We start from the raw sequence: 20,059 nt of genomic DNA, 5'->3' as shown, positions 1-20,059 counted from the left end.
TTCCATTTTATTACTTACCATTCATCCAGCAATGCCATCTTTATCCAATAGCTTGTAAAAGAAATGTTTCTTTTCTTCCATTACCTGGCTTCCATAGTCACTGTATTTTCATCTGCCAAGCCTTCCTCAGACACACATACCCCTGAGGCTTTCAAGACCAGTGAAACATTTACATTCCCAGGAACAAAAGGGAAAAACTAACAACTTGCCATTAAAAAAAAAGTTTTCTGCATTCTCTGTTACATTTTTCTTCTTTCAGCCTTCAGAGACAACTATGACTAGATGCTACATCAATATAAGTATTCACTGTTCATCTGTTCTCTCCCTACTCTGTGTTGCATTTTCTTGGCTTCACCACAGAGCTCCTATGTACATCTGTGATCTAGCATATGCTAGCATGACTCGGTCTAACAGCACCCAGGCCTTCCAGTACTATTGGAGACAGTCCACCTGCCTTGCCTTCCTTAATGCATCAAGATACTGGAATCTGACAGGCCATCCCAGTACAGGAAGCATCATGGCATCTTAACCTGACTCTTTCCTTAAGAGGGAAAGGAAACCCCAAACCACAAATTTCTAACATATACACACACAGTTTCACTGTCTGAATAGCTGCACAAGATATACCTACTACAAATTCCCTGAAGAAACCATTTAATACAAACAGATTTTTTTAGGCCCCACCTTTTTGTTACCCAGGCCAGCTTGCTGACCACACCCCATACTAAACCACCTTCATTTATGTACAGATTTTTTACTTGCAGGAGCAACCAGCCAGAAGAAGGGAAGAACTGGGGCTGCCAGGCTGGGAAGTGTGAAATCTGTGTGTGTACCAAAGCTGATCTGGCCAAAGGCCTGTGACATTCCTTCCCTGCTTGCAGAGCTTACCAGCTTACAGGATATACATATGCATACAGAGCACAAGTGTTCAGTCTCCAGAAAATGTTCCAGACAAAGACCTGCCAGAGACATTCCTGGGAAACCTGACAAACTTGCAAATTCCTTTGTAGTGTCTCCAGCGTATGCATCCATTTAACAATGAAAAAAAAAACCTTCAAGTTAGTGCTGCTGCTGTGGATGGCTGAACTCCCCTGTTCCTTCTCCTGAAGGAGTCAGGCTTTCATTTAGACACTCTCTGCCTCAAAACTTCCCAGTGGGAGTGATTTTGATAAGGCACAGTCCTGCCAAACATTTGATGATCGGGGTGTATTCTTTCCCATAACATGAGTTCTAGCTGCTCAGCCTAGCCCATTTGGTGACTCTCTGCAGATGTTGCTGCATCATAACAAAAGCCTCTGCTCCTATTCCCTTTGGAGCCTCAGAACAGAAGGGGTTCAATTCGAGCACTGCAGAAACTACACTGACGTTTTTGCTTCCTACAACCTCTGCTGAGACCAGTTGTATTACTGCTGATGCTACAAATCAGTAGTATTAGAAGTAATCTCAGCTCCTCTGTTAACAAGCCCAGGGATGAGGAGGAGATAGGGTCCTGCACCAGTACAGAGCTGTGCAAAAGAGGAAAGAAAAATATCCCTCAAACTTAATCTCCTGGCTTCTTGCTCCTCTTCCTAGTTACCACGAGATGCCTTTTTCCTTTACACTTCCTGTCCTCTCCATTAGTGGAAGGGTAAAAGCCAACCAAATGGTTACATATGGAAAAGAAATCTGATTAAGACTCATAAAGCGGGTTGAGTCAAAGCAAGGGACTAACACTGAAAAAAAACAAAAACAAACCAAACAAACAAAAAAAACACCCTTTGGTGGGGAAAGTACCCCACCAAATTTCTGCAAATATTTGCTGCACCCTGAGTTTCATGATCTTTCTGCAGTCACCATGTTGTGCTTTCTCACATTCAGAACTGAAAGACCTGATGCCCACTGGGACCTGTACAGTGTGTTTTGGCATGCTGGCAGTTTGCTTTGTGGCACTTTTTCTCTGCTGAGGACAAGGCAGGTCAGGGTACCACACCGTGTAATTCAGACAGGTAACTGAGGAGCGGTGTGGGTTCAAATACTGTTGTAGCCAATGTTAAACTGAAGCTTGCTGTTTTGGGATTCCTGTGGCATATTATTCCCATAAGGTCACTCTGGGGCACTTTAAAGTACCCCTTCCAATTCTTCCACACTCCCTCTACCCTGTCCTAAGGTTTAGTAAACTCACCTGATTCTTGCTAATTCCCACCTTCTTTCCAAATGAAAAATGTACAATGAGAAAAGTGCCCCATCCTTCTATGGATCTGTCAGCATGTTTGCAAGAATCCTGGCTGTTAGATCTTGGGCACTGACTGGCTGCATAGCAAAGATGGAAGCAGCTCGGTATAGTCCTTGCCTGGGTGGTCTGATGTTATCCCTGTGATTAAACTCCCTGGCTAGAAGAATTGGAGCTATTCCCAATGATAGCTGGGTCCTGAAATCTCACACTCTCCCTCACAGAGAGGGGCAGAGCTCCCACCAGGCTTCCCCTCCTCCTTCTCTTCCTCCTCCTCCTGGTGAAGCTGGCCAATTCCACACATTCTTCGGTTTGCTAGCATTAATAACCACAAAGTACTACAGCCTAATAGATATTGACTGCAGCCCCCCACACCAGCCAGTGATAGGGACCTCACACAGATCCCGCATTGTGGAAGAAAACCTACTTTTTACCTTACAGCATATTCCAGAGAGAAGTAGCACACTATCCACAAAGGAAAAACAACACATACATATCCAGGATCCGGCCACCTGGCTCCGTATCTACACACATGCTGTGCATTTTAATGTCCTCCTCCCTGTAGAAAGTCCCACAATACAAGCACACGGAAATATTTTATGCTAAACACACATGAAATAAAGACTTTAAGATTAATGCCTGCTAAGAAATACAGCAGAGGGAAAAGAAATCTGGATTATTCTGGTCACAGCCTTCATCCATCAGGAAAGGCCAATGTCTAACAGCAGGTACAGACCAAAAAAAAAAAACCAAACCCTCTTAGTTCAGCTGTCAAGAAGTAACATAGTAGCCAGTAAGGTCCCTATATCACAAATCAAGGCAAGAAAGGCAATTATGTCCCTATACAATGAAAGGGGCTTACTGAACTGTATCTTCACCTTCATTCCCCAGCTCACCAACAGTGTATCTGCCTTGATTCTCCAAAAGTACTGTTACTACCTTAGGTTCATGCTAGGGAACGGGCAAACTACACAAGAAAATTTCAGAACAATTGAAAAATTGAGTGGAGTATTGTTCACACACTGACAACACTGCAGGTAAACCATTGCACTACACATACTGACAAAGACCTCATCACTTTAAAAATAATTAGCAATCATTTGCATGCCATAACTAAGGAAATCACTAATTTCTGATACATATTTCCTCACAAGCGTCGCAGTAACTCACTTATCCTAAGGGAAATATTTAGCTTGACTATAGTAATGCAACGTAGGAAAGAAAAAGTCATAAATATGGAAACGGCAGCATAGCACACGTTCCTCAGTGCTACAGACAAAAGGTCAGTTCAGAGGAATGGCCCAGCAAACTCGCTATACTGCCTGATATATTTCAGAAGATAGATACATGGAAACTAAAGTTTCTTCCAACTGAAATATCTTCTTGATAAAGAAAATTAGTTATTTCTGTATGTTAAAACCTAGGGATCTATCATTTACAAGATGCTCATTATTCTGTCTTAGGTAACTATGGCCTGTGAAGCTTTCTGCCTTAATGGTATCTTGTTGCAGGGAGCTTCAGAAGGTGACTATATTCTGTGACAATAATTATTCACTTTTATTATCAGTTTTTACTCTTATGTCTTCCTACTAAACTGAATATCCCCTTCTTATTACGAGAAACATGAATAAAAATCAATTTTATTTACCTTGTCATCCACTGGTCTGTATAATTCCTTCATACTTATCTCCTCCCTAAACAAACAATATTTTCACTTCCTTGTTAAAAATGCATTTTGCAGTTAATTGTTGTAGTCATTCATCCATGAATCCCAGTTATTTTTCCTGAACTCACTTTAGGAATGGCAACCAGAACTGAAAACAGTTTTTCGAGGAGAGGCATGTAATTAATGCTTATGTAATTACATACTATTTCCCATCCTGTTCCTTAAACATGCTAATAATTTGTTTGTTGCCTTTGCTGCTTGACTTAGAACAGGTATCTCCACTGAGCTTTTCACAGCAAAATTCATTTTTTTCTTCCCTAAATGATTAATTTAAAGCTTATTACTTTAAGTGGTTAAAATTATTGCTTGTCATGTAATCAATTATTTGTAAATACTGAACTTGATCTGCCATTGTCTTGCCCAGTTAATTCAGTTAAATTTCTCTTAGCTTTCCTCATAATAACCAACAAAAGAATACAGACTGCTGACAAATTACCAGGAGGTAGGCTCAAGTTTAAGTTTACAGCACACAGTAAATGAACATTGGGACACTTGTAGCCCAGGTTATACTGACAGTAACAAGAAGTTACCTCATGTAGTAAACATGAGCTGCACAAGCATGTGCTTACATGGATGAACACTATAGAGTAATAAGTCTACTGTGAATTCACACCCCATATTACCTTGCAGTAACTTGCTTTTATATTCATTCTTTAGGCAATAACATGCCAGTCATTAAAGATTTGAAAGGAGGAGATTCATAATTTTACACTCTGTTGTGTACGTTCTATATTCTGTGTCTTCAGTTCTCAACTGTATAGCAAACTGGCTAGTTATTCTTGTTTGCTTTCTGTTTTCACTCTATAACAAAATTTTACCTCTCACCCTGTAGATACCTGTCTTGCTTAACAGTCCTTGCTGAAAGCTTGACAAAAACTTTTTTGAAAGTTTGAACAACAAGAACCAGTTTCACTAGATGCTGTTTTTTTCAGTTCAAAGAATTCTCATACATCAAGACCGTGGTTGGGTGTTTTGAGGTTTTTGGGGGTCTGAATCATATTTACATAGGAGAACTAAGATTCCACTTTTCTTTCTATTTAATATATATCTGCTAGTGGAGCAAGACATGCTGTTTAAATTTACAGGAATCTTTAAGGTCCTTATTACAGATAGCACATTTGTTGCCTTTCTGTCCTCAGTACCAGCTTTACCACTGACCACACCTTTCAGTAGAAACTTTGTCACTTCACTGTTACATTTCTGAACTGCTACATGTATACCATCCAGCCCCAGAAACCTCACGAAACATTTTTTTCCCCCTATCTTTTCTCCTAGGAGCTTCATTTCATTACCTGGAAAGAAAATGCATCTCCTCAGTATCTACTATAGTGAAAAGTCCCACAAAAGTCTCCCATAACATCCTCATTAGGAAGCTGAGGAAGTATGGGCTAGATGAAGTGACAGCGAGGTGGATTGAGAGTTGGCTGCAGGACACAACTCAGAGGGTTGTGATCAGCAGCACAGAGTCTAGTTGGAGGCCTGTAACCAGTGGTGTCCCCCAGGGGTCAATACTCGGTCCAATTTTGGTTAATATATTCATCAATGACCTGGATGAGGGGACAGAGTGTATCCTCAGCAAGTTTGCTGATGATACCAAACTGGGTGGGGTGGCTGACACCCCAGAGGGCCGTGCTGCCATCCAACGTGACCTGGACAGGCTGGAGAGCTGGGCAGAGAAGAACCTAATGAGGTTCAACAAAAGCAAGTGCAAGGTCCTGCACCTGGGGAGGAAGAATGCTAGGCACCAGTATAGGTTAGGGGTGGACCTGCTGGGAAGTAGCTCTGAGGAGAAGGATCTGGGGGTCGTGGTAGACAGTAAATTATCCATGGCCCAGCAATGTGCTCATGTTGCCAAAAAGGCCAATGGAATCCTGGGCTGCATAGGGAAGAGTGTGGCCAGTAGTTCGAGGGAGGTCATTCTCCCCCTCTACTCTGCACTGGTGAGGCCACAACTGGAATACTGTGTCCAGTTTTGGGCTCCCCAGTTCAAGAGGGACAGGGAACTGCTGGAACGAGTCCAGCGAAGGGCAACTAAGATGATTAAGGGCTTGGAGCATCTGCCTTATGAGGAAAGGCTGAGAGAGCTGGGACTCTTTAGCCTGGAGAAGAGAAGGCTGAAGGGAGACCTTATTATGGCGTACAAGTATCTAAAGGGTGGGTTGAAGGAGGATGGAGCCAGGCTCTTTTCAGTGGTTCCCAGTGACAGGACAAGGGGTAATGGGCACAAGTTAGAACACAGGAAGTTCCGTTCAAATACACGGAGAAACTTCCTTTACGGTGAGGGTGACAGAGCACTGGAACAGGCTGCCCAGGGAGGTTGTGGAGTCCCCTTCCCTGGAGATTTTCAAGACCCGCCTGGATGCAGTCCTGAGTAATGTGCTCTAGGCAATCCTGCTTTAGCAGGGGAGTTGGACTAGATGATCTCTAGAGGTCCCTTCCAACTCTGAATACTCCGTGATTCCGTGAAAGAAATTTAGTATCTCTAATGCCCATATCCTCCAAAATTTGCTTCTATAGACCTAGACTATATCCCCACTGAATTAATAAATTAGTCTATCAATAGCATGTTTAAGGAGATCTGATTTCCTGCGACAACCCCATGTCTCTCCCTGGCCAATAGCCACATCATTCACAGGTCTGCTACCTATGATATCTTCAAGATCTTTCCTCCCTGTGTGCCCCTAACTTACAAGCAAGAAGCAGCACAGGTTGCAGCTAGTTCCAAATTAGAAGCCAGCTGACTACTAATATATGCGTTCTGATTGGCTAGGCAGTAGTCCAAACAGAACAGATATATTGAACTCCCTTTGATTTTAGCCCTTGACTGAAACACTCTCATGGGCCTTGCACTTCACATTTTTCACAAAACGGGCAAGAATGTATTATCCTCAAGTATAATTTAGTTGAAACTGAAGGAATTTGTCAGGGGCTTTCTCTTTCCTACTTGCTTTCTTAAAAGATTTTGAGTTCAGATAGCTCCTTGTTATCCTACTTAGACATGAACTTATCAGGTTAATGCTGGATCCTCAAAGGCACACATTTTCCATAGAGATCTGTGTTGCTTGCTCCTGAACGTATCGGGTAGTTAACTAGAAGACAACCTTTTTGGGGATATTGTGGAATAGTAGAGTTAGATGGCAAGTACTGCAAAAATCAGGCAGTGTTTGAAAGCTCTCTTATGGACAGAAGCACATAACTGTCACTGTTTGTCGTAACTTCAAAATTGGCTTTACTACTAGATTTTATGTAATCATAAAAACATTTACATGTTTTTAAGTAAATAAAATGGAATAAAATTCCTCAGAAGTAAAAACATTCCCTGTTAACAGCTATAATTAACAATAAAGATTATCCTTAGCAGCTTCACTGTATTTATTTTTTTTGTAATGCTGAATATTTATCTCTTATAACCCGAGACTGTCATACTCCAGTGTGTCCTTAGGGCAACACCTTTCCCACACTTACCATTAAAGACAGTTGCAGAAGTTACCCAAACGGCTGCTCCTTTTCTAGTCTAAGATAGAATAATATTGGTCCTCTTTTCTCTGTATTCATCTCTCTCTCATTCCTGCAACTGGGCAGTAAGGCATCGTACATACAGTGATGCAGGGGATTAAGTAATGATTCTTATGGGTTCTAGATCAATATTTCTATTGTATAGCACTGTGAAGGCACCCTTGTTTTCTCCATGTTGCAAGCATGCAGATGCACTGTCAAAGTTTTATACAATATAATGAAAAATATTTTTCAAAGGCAAGATGTTCTCACACGCTCTGTGAGGCGGTCTGTGAGGACTGAAAACTGTGTGCAAGGGAATGAAACTGCACATCAGTAATGCTTTACCTTCCTACCATCTCTACCTCCTGTACGATAAGAACTGTTCACTTTATGAGTACCACTGTGAAGTTCCCATCTGGTGTTTCAGAAGTGAATGCAGAGGACTAGCAAGACAGAAGGCTGACATAATCACAAAAATCTTGTTTTCTTAAGACAACAGATTTTGAATATCTCGTTCAAAGCTTGTCAGATACTTACACTTACCTTCCCCTCTGAATGTTGTCATTTCAGCAGTAAATTTGCTTAATAAGTTAAACTGCTTTAATACAGAGGGTAGAATACAACAGTGTAATAGAGAAAAATGAAACAGGTGCTTTGCGCGTGGGTAAGAAACTGAAGAACTGAAGGGATTGGAGAGGGACAGAGGTGGACTCCCAACCAGAATGGCAACATCATTCCAAGCACAGCTGTTGAGGCTACATTCCTGGGAACCCCAGAGACAGACGCTAGTACACAGATACCAGAAGCAATTCTCACAAGAATGGGAATGGAAAACAAGCTTTCCAGCTGCTCTTGGAAGGAGGTAATATATTCAGAGTACCCACACCCCCAACACAGCTGGGCACAACACAGGAAACCAAGGCACAGACAAAGGCATTCAACACACAAGTTCTTGCCCTTGGAAAAGAAACACAGTCCACAGCCATAGTAATGTTTTCAAAAGTCTCTTTCACACACCCCATCTAAATCAATAGTCCTAATCTTGCCATTAAACATAATTAAATCCAAACATCAAGTCCTTTTCATACCAGCCAGGTACTTTCCAACAACATAGACTAAAGCCACTTCAGAAACTTGGAGTTAAACAATCGTACTATTTTTATTATTTAGGTGAGTGATGTTCTCTTCCAGCAGTTGTCTTCATGCCAATTTACTTTAGAATGCTTATACTTTAAGAGGACTATTATATTTCAAGTGGCTTAAACAGAGGAGTGAAAAGGGGGAAAATAACAATCCAGAGTCTCCTGTTTAGAAATGCACAGGAAAGCAGTGCCCTGTTTAACTAAATCACCCTCATACAAGCCCTGTCTCTAACCTTCTCTCAGCTTTCAATCCCTTACTTCTGCCCCAAAGCGACTAGGGTTTCATAACCCAGAGTTCCCAAACACTCCCATCCCAATTCTTTCTCCTTTCAACTCATACCAATGGTGTTTGACTTCCGACTTCTCTCCAGCTGTTTACTAAATTCTCACCCACACGTTGCTCTCTCTCTTCTGCCCCCATCTTCCTCCCTCCTGGTTCAGACCAAATGCTTGTCTGCCCAAATCTATAATGACACAGCGCTCCCAAAGAGCTTCGCCAATATCTTCCCTTCTGCAAATCACTTTCTAAACTGCCAGCCTATTCTGTACTGCCTGCACATCTATTCATTCAATCCACACTCCATTCAAATTCAAAATTCAAATCCACATCCATACCTAGTGGCTCAACTCTGCCAGGTGTCCTGGTTCCAGGTCCCTTAACAATGAGCACAACCCTGCTTGGCTCCTCCAGTTTTGCCTGTACAGGCGCTTGCTGCTATGTTATGCTTTTAATATATGCTGATACCTCTTGTCACCCTTCATTGTCATGGCAGCCTTGTCTTCCCACAGAACTAAAACCCTTGGTCCTTTTCGCAAGACAGGCTTTAAAAGAGCCAGGCTGGATCAAGAAAAATAAATCGGAATGATTCTTAGATGACAGAAGAGTAGAATGCGTCCGGGGAAAACAGAACAAAAAGCACAAGTAGTAGCCATATGCTTTAGCTATGTTCCTTTGAGCCTTGCAGTTACATCTGAACCTTCCAGAACATCACTGTTTCAGGTATGATTAAAACAATAGTCTCAGCTTCGAAATTACTATGTGCCATAAACTCAGTACTGAAGAATCACATTGCCTTAAAAAAAAAAAACAAACCACCAAACTGTCTTCAACTAAGCCATCCAAATTTTCACACTAAGCAAGCTTCAGTTTTCATCTGTCCAAAAGGATTACTGCAGAAACATGGTGTTATGGTTTCAGTTGGGATAGAGTTAACTTTTTTACTAGCAGCTGGTCTAGTGCTATGTTTTGGGTTGAGAAATACTTTTGACAGCACACTGGTGCTTCTGGTTGTTGCTACACAGCCAAGGCCTTTTCTGCTCCTCATATCACCCTGCCAGTGAGCAGGCTAGGAGGGCACAAGTTAGGAGGGGACACAGCCAGGGCAGCTGACCCCAACTCACCAAAGGGCTATTCCATACCACATGATGTCATATTCAGCATCTAAACCTGGGTGAAGAGGAAAGGGGGAAGGAGGGCGGACACAACACACGATGACAGGACTTTCAGAGTTATGGCATTTATCTTCCCAAGTAATCATCATGCATGATGGAGTCTTGCTTTACTGGGCATGGCTGAACACCTGGCTGCTGATGGGAAGTAGTGAACGAATTCCTTGTTTTGCTTTGCTTGTGTGCACAACTTTTGCTTTACTTTCAACCCAGGAGTTTTTCCTCACTTTTACTCTTCTGATTCTCTCCCACATCCCAACTGGGGGGAGTAAGTCAGCAGCTGCACAGTTCTAGTTGCCAGCTGGGGTTAAACCATGACACATGGCCTGGAGAATCACAGTACAGAGCAGATGTCTAGAACTGAATGGACACAGGCTCTGGAAGGAAATTCATTGTCAGATAGAGCTCCAGCTTTAAACTTTTGACTTGTGAATCCCTTTCTACCTGGATCTTTTTCATGATGACAGAAGACCACTCAGACATAACCCAACCCACGCTTCTGTATTTCACTACAGAAGCAAAGCCTGTACAGACACTGTGTAGCCAAATACAAAGTACATCAAGGTCACTCAGAAAACCTACGTTGTCTGCTAGGAGCGGAGGTCTTTATTGTTTTCGTGTCGCAAAGAAGGGAATTTGCACCTTCATTCTTCTACATTTCCCACCTCTTCTTTGTGTAAGTATCCTGGGACAACCCAGAAGCAAAAAGCAATGCAGACACATTTACCATGACCAACACATTTCCAGAGCTACCACTGCACTTCATAGCCACTTTCAGACTTGAGTATACCTACACCGATTGACTAACTGGTGGCTAAACTAGTTTCAGCCTCCACCATCTACAATTACCAGAATATGCTCCTTTGTCACTCAACGCAGCTATACTCAGGAAGCTACACAGCCCTTCCACATAGAACTTCATGAATTCCTCTCTGGATTCCCCCTTCTGTACTTCCTAATTTAACTAGCAGTAACTAGCTACGGTAGGAGTACAGAAGTTTAAAAGTCATCCAATAGCACTATAACTGGCAGCAAGAGGTCAACTTTGGTTCTCTACACAGACCTAAGAAACCACAGCAATTGGAGCCCAGTGGAAAAAGAGTGGTTTTAGGGAAAAAGTCTATGTATTTATTTTTAAAAGTTCTTTTTTGAAAAGACTGAAACTAAATAGATGCATTTTAATTTTTTCCCAAATATTTGTTTAGATACTAATTTTTATTGAAGGAGGCAGTTTCCATCATCTTTGTCTTTCAACAAATCAGCATTTCCTGAATGAAAGTGTTCCACTACCAAATTTTTGAGCAAATTTACTGACAAGGTTTAGCTTAAAAAAGCTGAATTCTGATCTCATTATGAGAACCAGACTGACAGCTCTGAATATTACTGGACAAACAAACAAGTTTCTCCTAATGTTCTCCATACCACTTCAGGCTTTGAAAGATCAAACTCTTGAAGTAGAGTCTGGCGTGATGCAAGATCAGGCCTCAGCACCACTGGTATATTCAGTGCCCACATTCTCTGTTGAGCCCATCAACAAGGTGATTTGTTTTTGTGACTTATCCTTTAAAGTTAAAGACCTTTCTGCAAAGACCAGTGTGCCTGTGTTAGTTTTGGAACTGCCTAGACTGAATTAAAACCTTGAACTAGATGTAGAATGGTCCAAAAACCTATTCAGCTTCCTGGAGTTATAAACACACCTCACCTTTCAAAACAGATATTGCCAGTCACCAAGCCATATATCCAAAATCTAAACATAACAATAAAATTGAAAGAAGCAAAAAGCAAATAGCAGCAGCTATTGCAACTATTAAATATGCCTCAGAAAACTTAGCAAGACATCACTGTTAAAACAATGCTTCCAAAATCAAAGCATCAGAACAATAATACTTAAACACTTTGTCCCTAGCAAGTGAAGAGGGAAAAAATTAATTTCCAAGGCTAAGTGTCTATCCTGGAGAACCTCCAGTTGGCAGTTTAATTATTGAGAAGTGCCCAACTTGAACACCTTTGATGAACACAACTACAGCATATTATAAACAAAAAAATTACTGTGTGTTGCCATTTAGGACATAGCAACTCACAAAGAAATATGAAACTAAGTGGAATTTTACCAGAAGTCAATGTAAAATTGATCTATACCATGTTTAGCAAAAGGATTATCATATGCCATGCTAGTAAGTACTTCATTATGTCTTGAAAATGTTACTGGAATACACAATTTACGTCAGAACCCATTCTGTACACTTCCATTCCCAGCACTGTGATGACACACTGGAGGAACAAGGAAGCAAACTGCATGGAAGCACAAATCTGAGAAGACTTGGGTTTATTGTTTAATAAGACCAAGCATGGATTTGGGTTTAACATATTTTCTAATGCTCTGCCCAGTCTTGCTTTCTTCTATAAGAGGACTTTAGCAACGTTCTCATCTCACAGAAAATCAAAATTCTTGTCGCTGTGAACACTTCAAAACAACAATATGACAGAAATCTATTTTCATGAGATTTAATCCTTCCAGGATGTCTCAGCCCAGCACTGACACAGAAGTCTGTGACAGACTTTTCTGTTGTCACAGGGACTCTAGCTTTCCTGCTTACATACCTGCTGTGTAAGAACGCTGATGTGGCTTGGTGGGGAATACTGACAGGCTGCTTGCTTTTCTGCCAGCTGCTGCAGTTCTGCTGCTACCATACTGGGGCTATAATGCTTGCCCAGGGAAGAAGGATCTTCTGCATCTTTGTGCATCCTGGCTGAGCCTACACGCTGCACACTTGCACTGTGATGACACAAACCTACCAAACAAAACATTTGGATGTGCTTAGTGAGCGGAACGTCAGACTCTGTTAGCCTGCTGATCAGAGATACAAAAGAACGTATGATACTTTCTGCAGAGTCTATGGAGAATACACCCTTCTATTGAGCATGGGCATTTCCTATATGAGCTTTTGTCAATTTCAAACCCATATTCCCTTTATCATAACATATCTAACAGCACCCAATTCCAGAGAATATTAGTTGCTGTAATCTAAGTTAAATCTATGATGTTTTTTTTTCTTAACAACAAATAGAACCCTTTAAATAAGCTACTCAGTTGGGAAGTCAGATTTATTTTAATGCTAGAAAGGTTGTTACAGCAACCCTAGTGAACATGTACTGACCCTGACCTACAACCTAAAGCAAACTTATACTGCCATTAAAAGTATAATATATATATTATCAGGACCACAGCTGTTGCCTGTGTGTGGTTCCCAAAGCTTTCCTAACAGATTACAGTCTGCATCCATAAATTCCTACTGTTTCTTCTACTCTTCACATGCCTTACAATCTAAAGTTGCATTGCTCAACCATGTTCTACCCCAGCTGGATAAATGAGAGGTCTCTAGATCTTGTTTTTAAGACACTTTTGGATATGGTAGTGCTGAAAGGTCCTAGAAAATGAGATACTGTAATGATTCATTCAGATCTTTCATTTTTGGAGGTCTTGACACACCTTTAAGTATTCAACAATTATGAGGTTTTGCTAAAGGATTTCTTTGCATGATAGAAAAAAAAACAACACAGAACTAAGAACAGCACATAGACTGAGACAGGACTTCTGCTAACCAAAACTACATTAAAATCACTAAAAATGAACAAGATCAGTAATACAATCAAGCAAAAATATACAATTCTTCATTTACCAGCTCTTTTCAAACAAGTTCAAAGGCTGAGGGGAGACCTTATGGCTCTCTGCAACTACCTGAAAGGAGGCTGCAGACACGTGGGAGTTCAGTCTGCCAGGTAACAAGTTATAGGACCAGAGGAAACAGCATCAACTCATGCAAGGGGAGGTTTAGATTGGATATTAGGAAAAATTTCTTCATTGAAAAGGATATCAAGCATTGGAACAGGCTGTCCAGGGAAATGGTTGAGTCACCATCCCTGGAAGTATTTAAAAGATGTGTAAATGTGGAGCTTAGGGACATGGTCTAGTGGTGGACTTAGTGCTAGGTTAACGGTTGGACTCTATGATCTTAAGGGTCTTTTCCAACCTAAACAATTCTGTGATTCCCTGTTGATCTGCTCAACAAAAGGGTGTCTTTGACAAAGAAGTGCTGCTCCCCGCACTCTACTTCCCATGAGAAAATTATCATCATTCAGCAAGACTCAATTCTGGAAATGTAAAATTTTTACCTACTCCAGAACAGAGATTACACAACCTCTATACTGAACTAGCAGGTTACTACCGATTCCAGAACACTCACCTACTTTTGCAGAGGACGGTCGGGACAATCTTTGGCTGTAGATCTGAGCAGCTCTCTGAAAAGATGAGAATGGGCCAATGGTGTAGCTACCAGAATGACAATGATGTAACCCTGCAAGGCTAGAAGACGCTCTGAACACTGGGTTTGTGAAGACAGAAGAGCTGTCGGGAGCTGTGCTCTGTGAGGAGGGTAGTGGGGATGGGGACTGAATCAGCCTGGGTCGAACTGTAGGAGCTGGCAAAGAATGGTGACCAGGCACCTGTAAATTTTCAGAGGCTGCAGGCTGAGATGGTATCCAGGAACTGGTACTTCTTGGCAACGTGGCACCAGAAACAGAGGAAGAAGCACTAGGAGGGCTGCACCGAGGTAATTTCACTTCAGCATTTATGGAGAAGGTGGGTCCTTCTGGAACTACACAAAGATAATGAGCATACTACATGAGAAAAAGCTGCTTTTCAAGTACTTTGGATAATATTAACACACCAAAGATACTCAGACACACTGAAGCCAGTGACCTCATCCTCCAGCAAAGAAAAGAGGCTCTACATGACGAATATATTCTTTTAAAGCTTGCCATATCTAGATTTTCCCCCACAGAAGAGCAGCTCTTTCATACCGCTCATTCTACAGTATCTTCTCTCGGGTTTAAAAGGAAAACCTGCAGAATCTTCCCCAAAATTGGGCATTTGATCCCTCAGTTTGAACCCAAAGGTTCCAACCTTTGTTTAAAACAGTATTAAAAATAGTATATGCATTCGTTATTTTTTTTCTTGATGATGATGATTTAAGCCAGTTCACTTACAGTTAGATTTAACTTCTTTGGGTTTATAGCCTTTTAATGCTCCTTCCACAGGCAGATCTGCAACTGAACTTTTGGGCTGATCACCTTTTATTTTTTTCACCAGCTCAGGATGCTCTATAACAAAACCAAGGAATTAGGAAGTAGACCAATGCGAACTGTTATATCATTAGAACAGGACTGCAGAATTTAAGCCTTGTTACAATGGACTTTCTTGCTAATATTTACTGTAGACCATGCAAGTCTATTGATCACAATTGTGCCGTCATGCACAGTAGCATGGACTACTGGATATGTATGGCTAGCACTGCACTTCCTTCTGTGGAAGGCCTAATTAGGCTCAAATATACAGACTCTGCTCACCAATGGGTATGGCTCACTGTAGGCAGCACAATTTAACAAGCCTTGATTTCTCTCATTCCTTACTTCAATAAGAATGAAAGTAATGAATTATAAGAATCTGTTCATTTCAAATCTTAGTGCCTTCAGTTTGCACAGATTTTCATTTCAGTCGTGAGCCACCATATTTAGTTCCTTATAAATGCTAGTTCAGATTCATCCCATTTCACTTCAGGCAAAAAAGGTAGGAGTGCAGTTACTCTAGTCTTCGCATATAGAATCAGTTAAAAAAATAAAATATATTCAACCTCAAGAAACTTGCATAACATTCTGGAGGGGTTGTTCTCTTTCCGTAGACTGAAGTGAAACTGCACTTGTCTTGGCAACATCATCTCAGAACTGCCTGCAACACTTACCACCTTGAGGCTCTTTCTCTGGCTGGTTACTGGTGTTGCTAGATTTTGTGCTTGTGGAGTTTGTTCCTAGGAAGACACTCGCTGACTTGTTTTTGTGTGTGTAAAATGTCAGCACTTCCTCCAGGTCACGTTCACTACAATAAGGAGAGAAGCATAGATGTAAGTGAGGATTCTAAGCTTTTCTGTGTTCATGTAACAATCAAAGACAAGCAACAGAAGGCTGAAGAGGGGAGTAGGAAAAAAAGGTATGACACCAGACAAGCTACTGATTTGTTCAGTTCTGCAGGGTAAGAGCAGAAGCAAAGGAACATGGTTTGGTTAAACCCAAGATTCAGGAGCCTTCCCAGGATAAAGAGCAAGAGAAAAATCCAAACACATTTTTGGGGAGATCAGCTTAACAGCAGATTCAGTTCACAGCTAAATTTGTGAGTCTTCTGCAGGTGCTCTCTAGAACAAGCAGCTATCTTGTTCATTAGAGAACTCCGCTCAGCCTCTGTTTCATAGACATTGTTCGTAGTTTCAATTCAACAGTCCAGGGAGAAGAGGAAAGAAGAGGGAAAAGTTTGCCAATTAACCAAAACTGCAGGACAAAAAAAAAAAAATAGAACAGTCAATATTTTTTGTGAGTCTCACAAAAGTTGCATACAGTTCTCATTTTCTTTAGAAGATAGTTTAACTACCCCGATGCCCTAAGCATCTACTGGTCCCAAACCCATATCAGTTACTTAGCCACTTAGCCATTCATATTGGAGCTTGTGCAAGCTGTAATTCTAATTGTATTTATATCTAACACGTTTTCCTTTTGCTTTATAGTGTTGCCTCAGCATAAGCGAGTGGGTATATGGCAGAGCAAACACCAAAAGCAAGTAGTCTCAGTAACACTACAAGAAAACATAACACAGGAATACAAGTTTGCATAGCAGCAGTTATAACCCTTCAAAATGTCCTCTGCATATCACACTTGTCTTAGCTAGCCTGAGCTTTGGTTAAAGCAATGTCAAAAGCTGATCCCACTGGAGTCTGGACCTTCAGGGCATGCTGCAAAATTCACATTTTCTCCCAAACCAGTAAGAACAGAAGTGAAGAAGAAACTAAGAATGAAAAGTTGGTGGTGGAAAGGTGCTTTAAGCTTTTAAGTGAATTTACCAGCGTAAGTATATATTTCTACATTGCACTGAGGATGCTTAGAAGCAATGGTTGGAGAATGTTTATAACTAAACACAATGCCATCCATGTGGCAGTGTTAGAGTCAATGAGACAATCCCAATTATTAAGTGGCAACCTTTATTACCCATTTTCTCCAGTGTTGCTTTCACTGTACTGCAGAACAAACACTCAAAGTGGAAATCTATCCTTTTTGCTTAGCTCCAAATGACTAGCTCACTGATTTAAGCTTCAAGCCTAGCACAAAGTAGTGTCAGATATCAGAGTTTTCAAACAATACCTGATACTTCACAAGAAGCAGAAAGATCATCACTAGAAATTGCCTGATCATTGCCAACTGGCTTTTGCCATTCGTTATCACTCAGGCAGGTGATCCAACAAAAGTCTCCAGCCCCAGCCTAGACTGTGCATCAGACCATGATGGCATGGCAGCCAATAACATGGTAACAAAGAGTATGCAGTTCTGGCCCAAACACCCATCTCTTAGCATTTCTGGCAAAAAGCAAAATGATCTGCCTTAGGAGGCAGTCATTTTAGTGACCGGAGAGGTCAGAGAACCAAGAGCATGCCACGGGCCCATGTAATCTGCATTTCTAGTGACAGCAGTAGATGCTATGGTATACAGTAGTCAGATATCTTGAGTATCATTCTTTTATAGAACTCTCTGAAAAGCAACAAGATTTTTCTTGGAGCCTGTAAATCTGTTGCAGTAATGACTCCAATACGTATTAGCAAAAAGTAAAATTCATTGTTATTGTGCAAATGTAGCATCAAAAGAGACTGTAAAGCCTCAGCTATCACCCACTTCTAATCAGGCATTAAGTGCTATCCAAACAGAAAAAGAGCAAGCAACTTCATAACTGATCACGAAAAAGACTGTCAACCTTCCCAAAGAAGATAGAAGAGCATTAAAAAGGCAGGTGAGCTCCACCTGTCCAGATATTGACAGGGGTCCTTGCCCATATGGGCATGTCATATATGGATCAAATAAAGGAGTCAAGAGGAATCGTTTTTTGTGCTCAAGAATCAAAGACTTTGAGGACATAATTCCGGTTCACTAAATTTCAGACCTCTCCATAGTCAAATAGCTATAATACCATTGTTTTTCATACAACGCTACAGGCCATAAAGAGTATTCACCTATTTTCAGAATAGGTTTCCTACCAGACTCTTGTAAGGTTAAGGCAGATAAAGTTTGGAGCATGCACAGTTAGAAAATACTGCATTTTCATTGTGAAAGTAACTGCTTGCACTGAACTGCTTTAGCAAGCCAAATAAGAAGCTAGGATGAAGACAGGAGTCTAACTCCCCTCCTTCCTGATCTCAAAGTCTAGACCCGAAGAGTTCCTGAAGAGAGGCAGCAAGCATGAGATTTGTTTCTGAGAGCAGAAACTTGACAGCCAGAGCCATAACAACTGTTCAACCACAGCAGCTCAAGGCCATCTGAGCTGCAGCTCTAGTTTCATTGTCCTTCTAAAGTACTGCTCTGTTTGCTCCAGTATCACAGTAAAGAAGACTATTAGTTCACCAGCATCAGTCTGAAATTTACACAGACCAGGTCAACCACTGCTGTCCTTTGGGAATATATTTAATGGTCAAAACATCTACTTCTACGTCCTTCTCTATGTACCAGATGCTGATGCTACAAATGTTTGGTTGCCGGAAGAGAGAAAAGAGAAAAGAAGTTGTCTGTCCCCCAGCAGGAGCAGCTGTTACATCCAATAAAGGTACTTAGAGGCCTTTAGACCAATCAGGTAACCTTTGGAACAATTCCATTACTTTCAGTACTGGGAGATCCTTTGTCAAAGGGAATAAAATCCATTCCTACCTTGCTCTGGTAATAAAGTTCTGAAAACCTTCAGGATTCACTCCCTCCTCCTCCTCTTCCCGTTTCTTTTTTGGTTGCTTCTGAGCCATCTGCTCTGTTTCCTGTTAATAAGCAGTATCAGTAAGTGTCTCTGTATAGTTACTTTATGATCCACAGCATAGCTACAGCTCAGAGAAGACAAAAAACAACTCCATGGGATCTAAGAAAAAAAGAACATCAACTCCAAAGAGTCAAATTATAAGTATTTCACTATGTGCAACAGAATGGATAAATACAGAGAGCCCTAGAGACAGCATGCTAAGCATACACTAAACTCCTCATTCCGTCACTTGACATAACTGATTAGAATTTATTTGCTGAGAAGAGGTCAAGTCTTCATAAATACATGCTCTTCCTTCACACATACTCTTTGCTGGGACATAAGGAAGTATGGAGGAGGGAAAAAAGAAAAAATATACCTTACAGATAGTAGGTCCCCTTTCTACTTTCGCTGTTTCTGTCACAAATACAGAGTTCCTCAAAATAGCTTTTATTTGAGCATCTGTCCCAAAAGGAAACATTCAGGAGGAAAGGAGGACAAAAATATAAAATTTTTTACAGAAACTCAATCCAGGAGGTCTGCTGAGGGCATCTACATTTCCTACTGTAAACTACTTCTCCTCTTCAGTTCATTTCTCTTGTCATGCAGCAAATTGCCAAGGGCTTATCTACATATCAAAAATATACTGCTTCAGCAAAAGCAAAGAAAGTAAAACAGTAGAGCCTTTAGCAAATATGCATTTATACACTAAAATATACTGGAATATAAGCCCTTGTGTGTGAGAATGGAAGTAAGTTCTCAGATATAAATGACCTTTCTATTTTACACCTGTAGAACTTGTTGACACGAGAGGCTGTATTGATACAAACATTTTTGTTAACAAAAAAACCCCCTACAGGCTTGTCTGAAATACCAATACCAGCATACAAGCTTTATCTGACCAGACTTGACCTCCACTTCATTGCTTCCTACTAGTACTCTGAGCATTCCCAGGACAAAAGGGTCAGATACATCTTTTGAAAGATAAGTCAACAGGGGGAAGAAGCAGCCACTCTGGGACACGTGTCTGGCCTTCACTACTTAAGTAAAAGTCTGGAAAATACACAATCTGTTTTACTTAGTTTGCTGGAGGTAGCATTTTTTCTTCTGTCATTACAGAAGATAACGGCTAGTAGGAGTCCCCTACAAAATCTGAAGTTACAAGT

At 41.0% G+C, this 20,059-nt stretch overlaps 1 protein-coding gene across 1 annotated transcript in view; it reads right to left on the bottom strand.

Moving 5' to 3' along the window:
* The window catches only part of TTLL5 (tubulin tyrosine ligase like 5), a gene marked incomplete at its 5' end in the record, with an annotated part of 134,973 nt that overhangs the window by 59,580 nt on the left and 55,334 nt on the right, over positions 1-20,059 (bottom strand). Inside the window, 5 exons of the mRNA XM_082485216.1 lie at positions 12,626-12,816; positions 14,269-14,679; positions 15,071-15,184; positions 15,823-15,956; positions 18,815-18,915. Coding sequence (XP_082341342.1) covers positions 12,626-12,816; positions 14,269-14,679; positions 15,071-15,184; positions 15,823-15,956; positions 18,815-18,915 — 951 coding nt within the window. The remainder of the gene's footprint in view (positions 1-12,625; positions 12,817-14,268; positions 14,680-15,070; positions 15,185-15,822; positions 15,957-18,814; positions 18,916-20,059) is intronic.

The sequence above is a fragment of the Vanellus vanellus genome (genome assembly GCF_965231255.1).
Source record: "Vanellus vanellus genome assembly, chromosome: 6".
NCBI lineage: Eukaryota > Metazoa > Chordata > Aves > Charadriiformes > Charadriidae > Vanellus > Vanellus vanellus.
The sequence above is the reverse complement of the archived record's forward strand: the minus strand, read 5'-3'. Positions and strand labels throughout refer to the sequence as shown.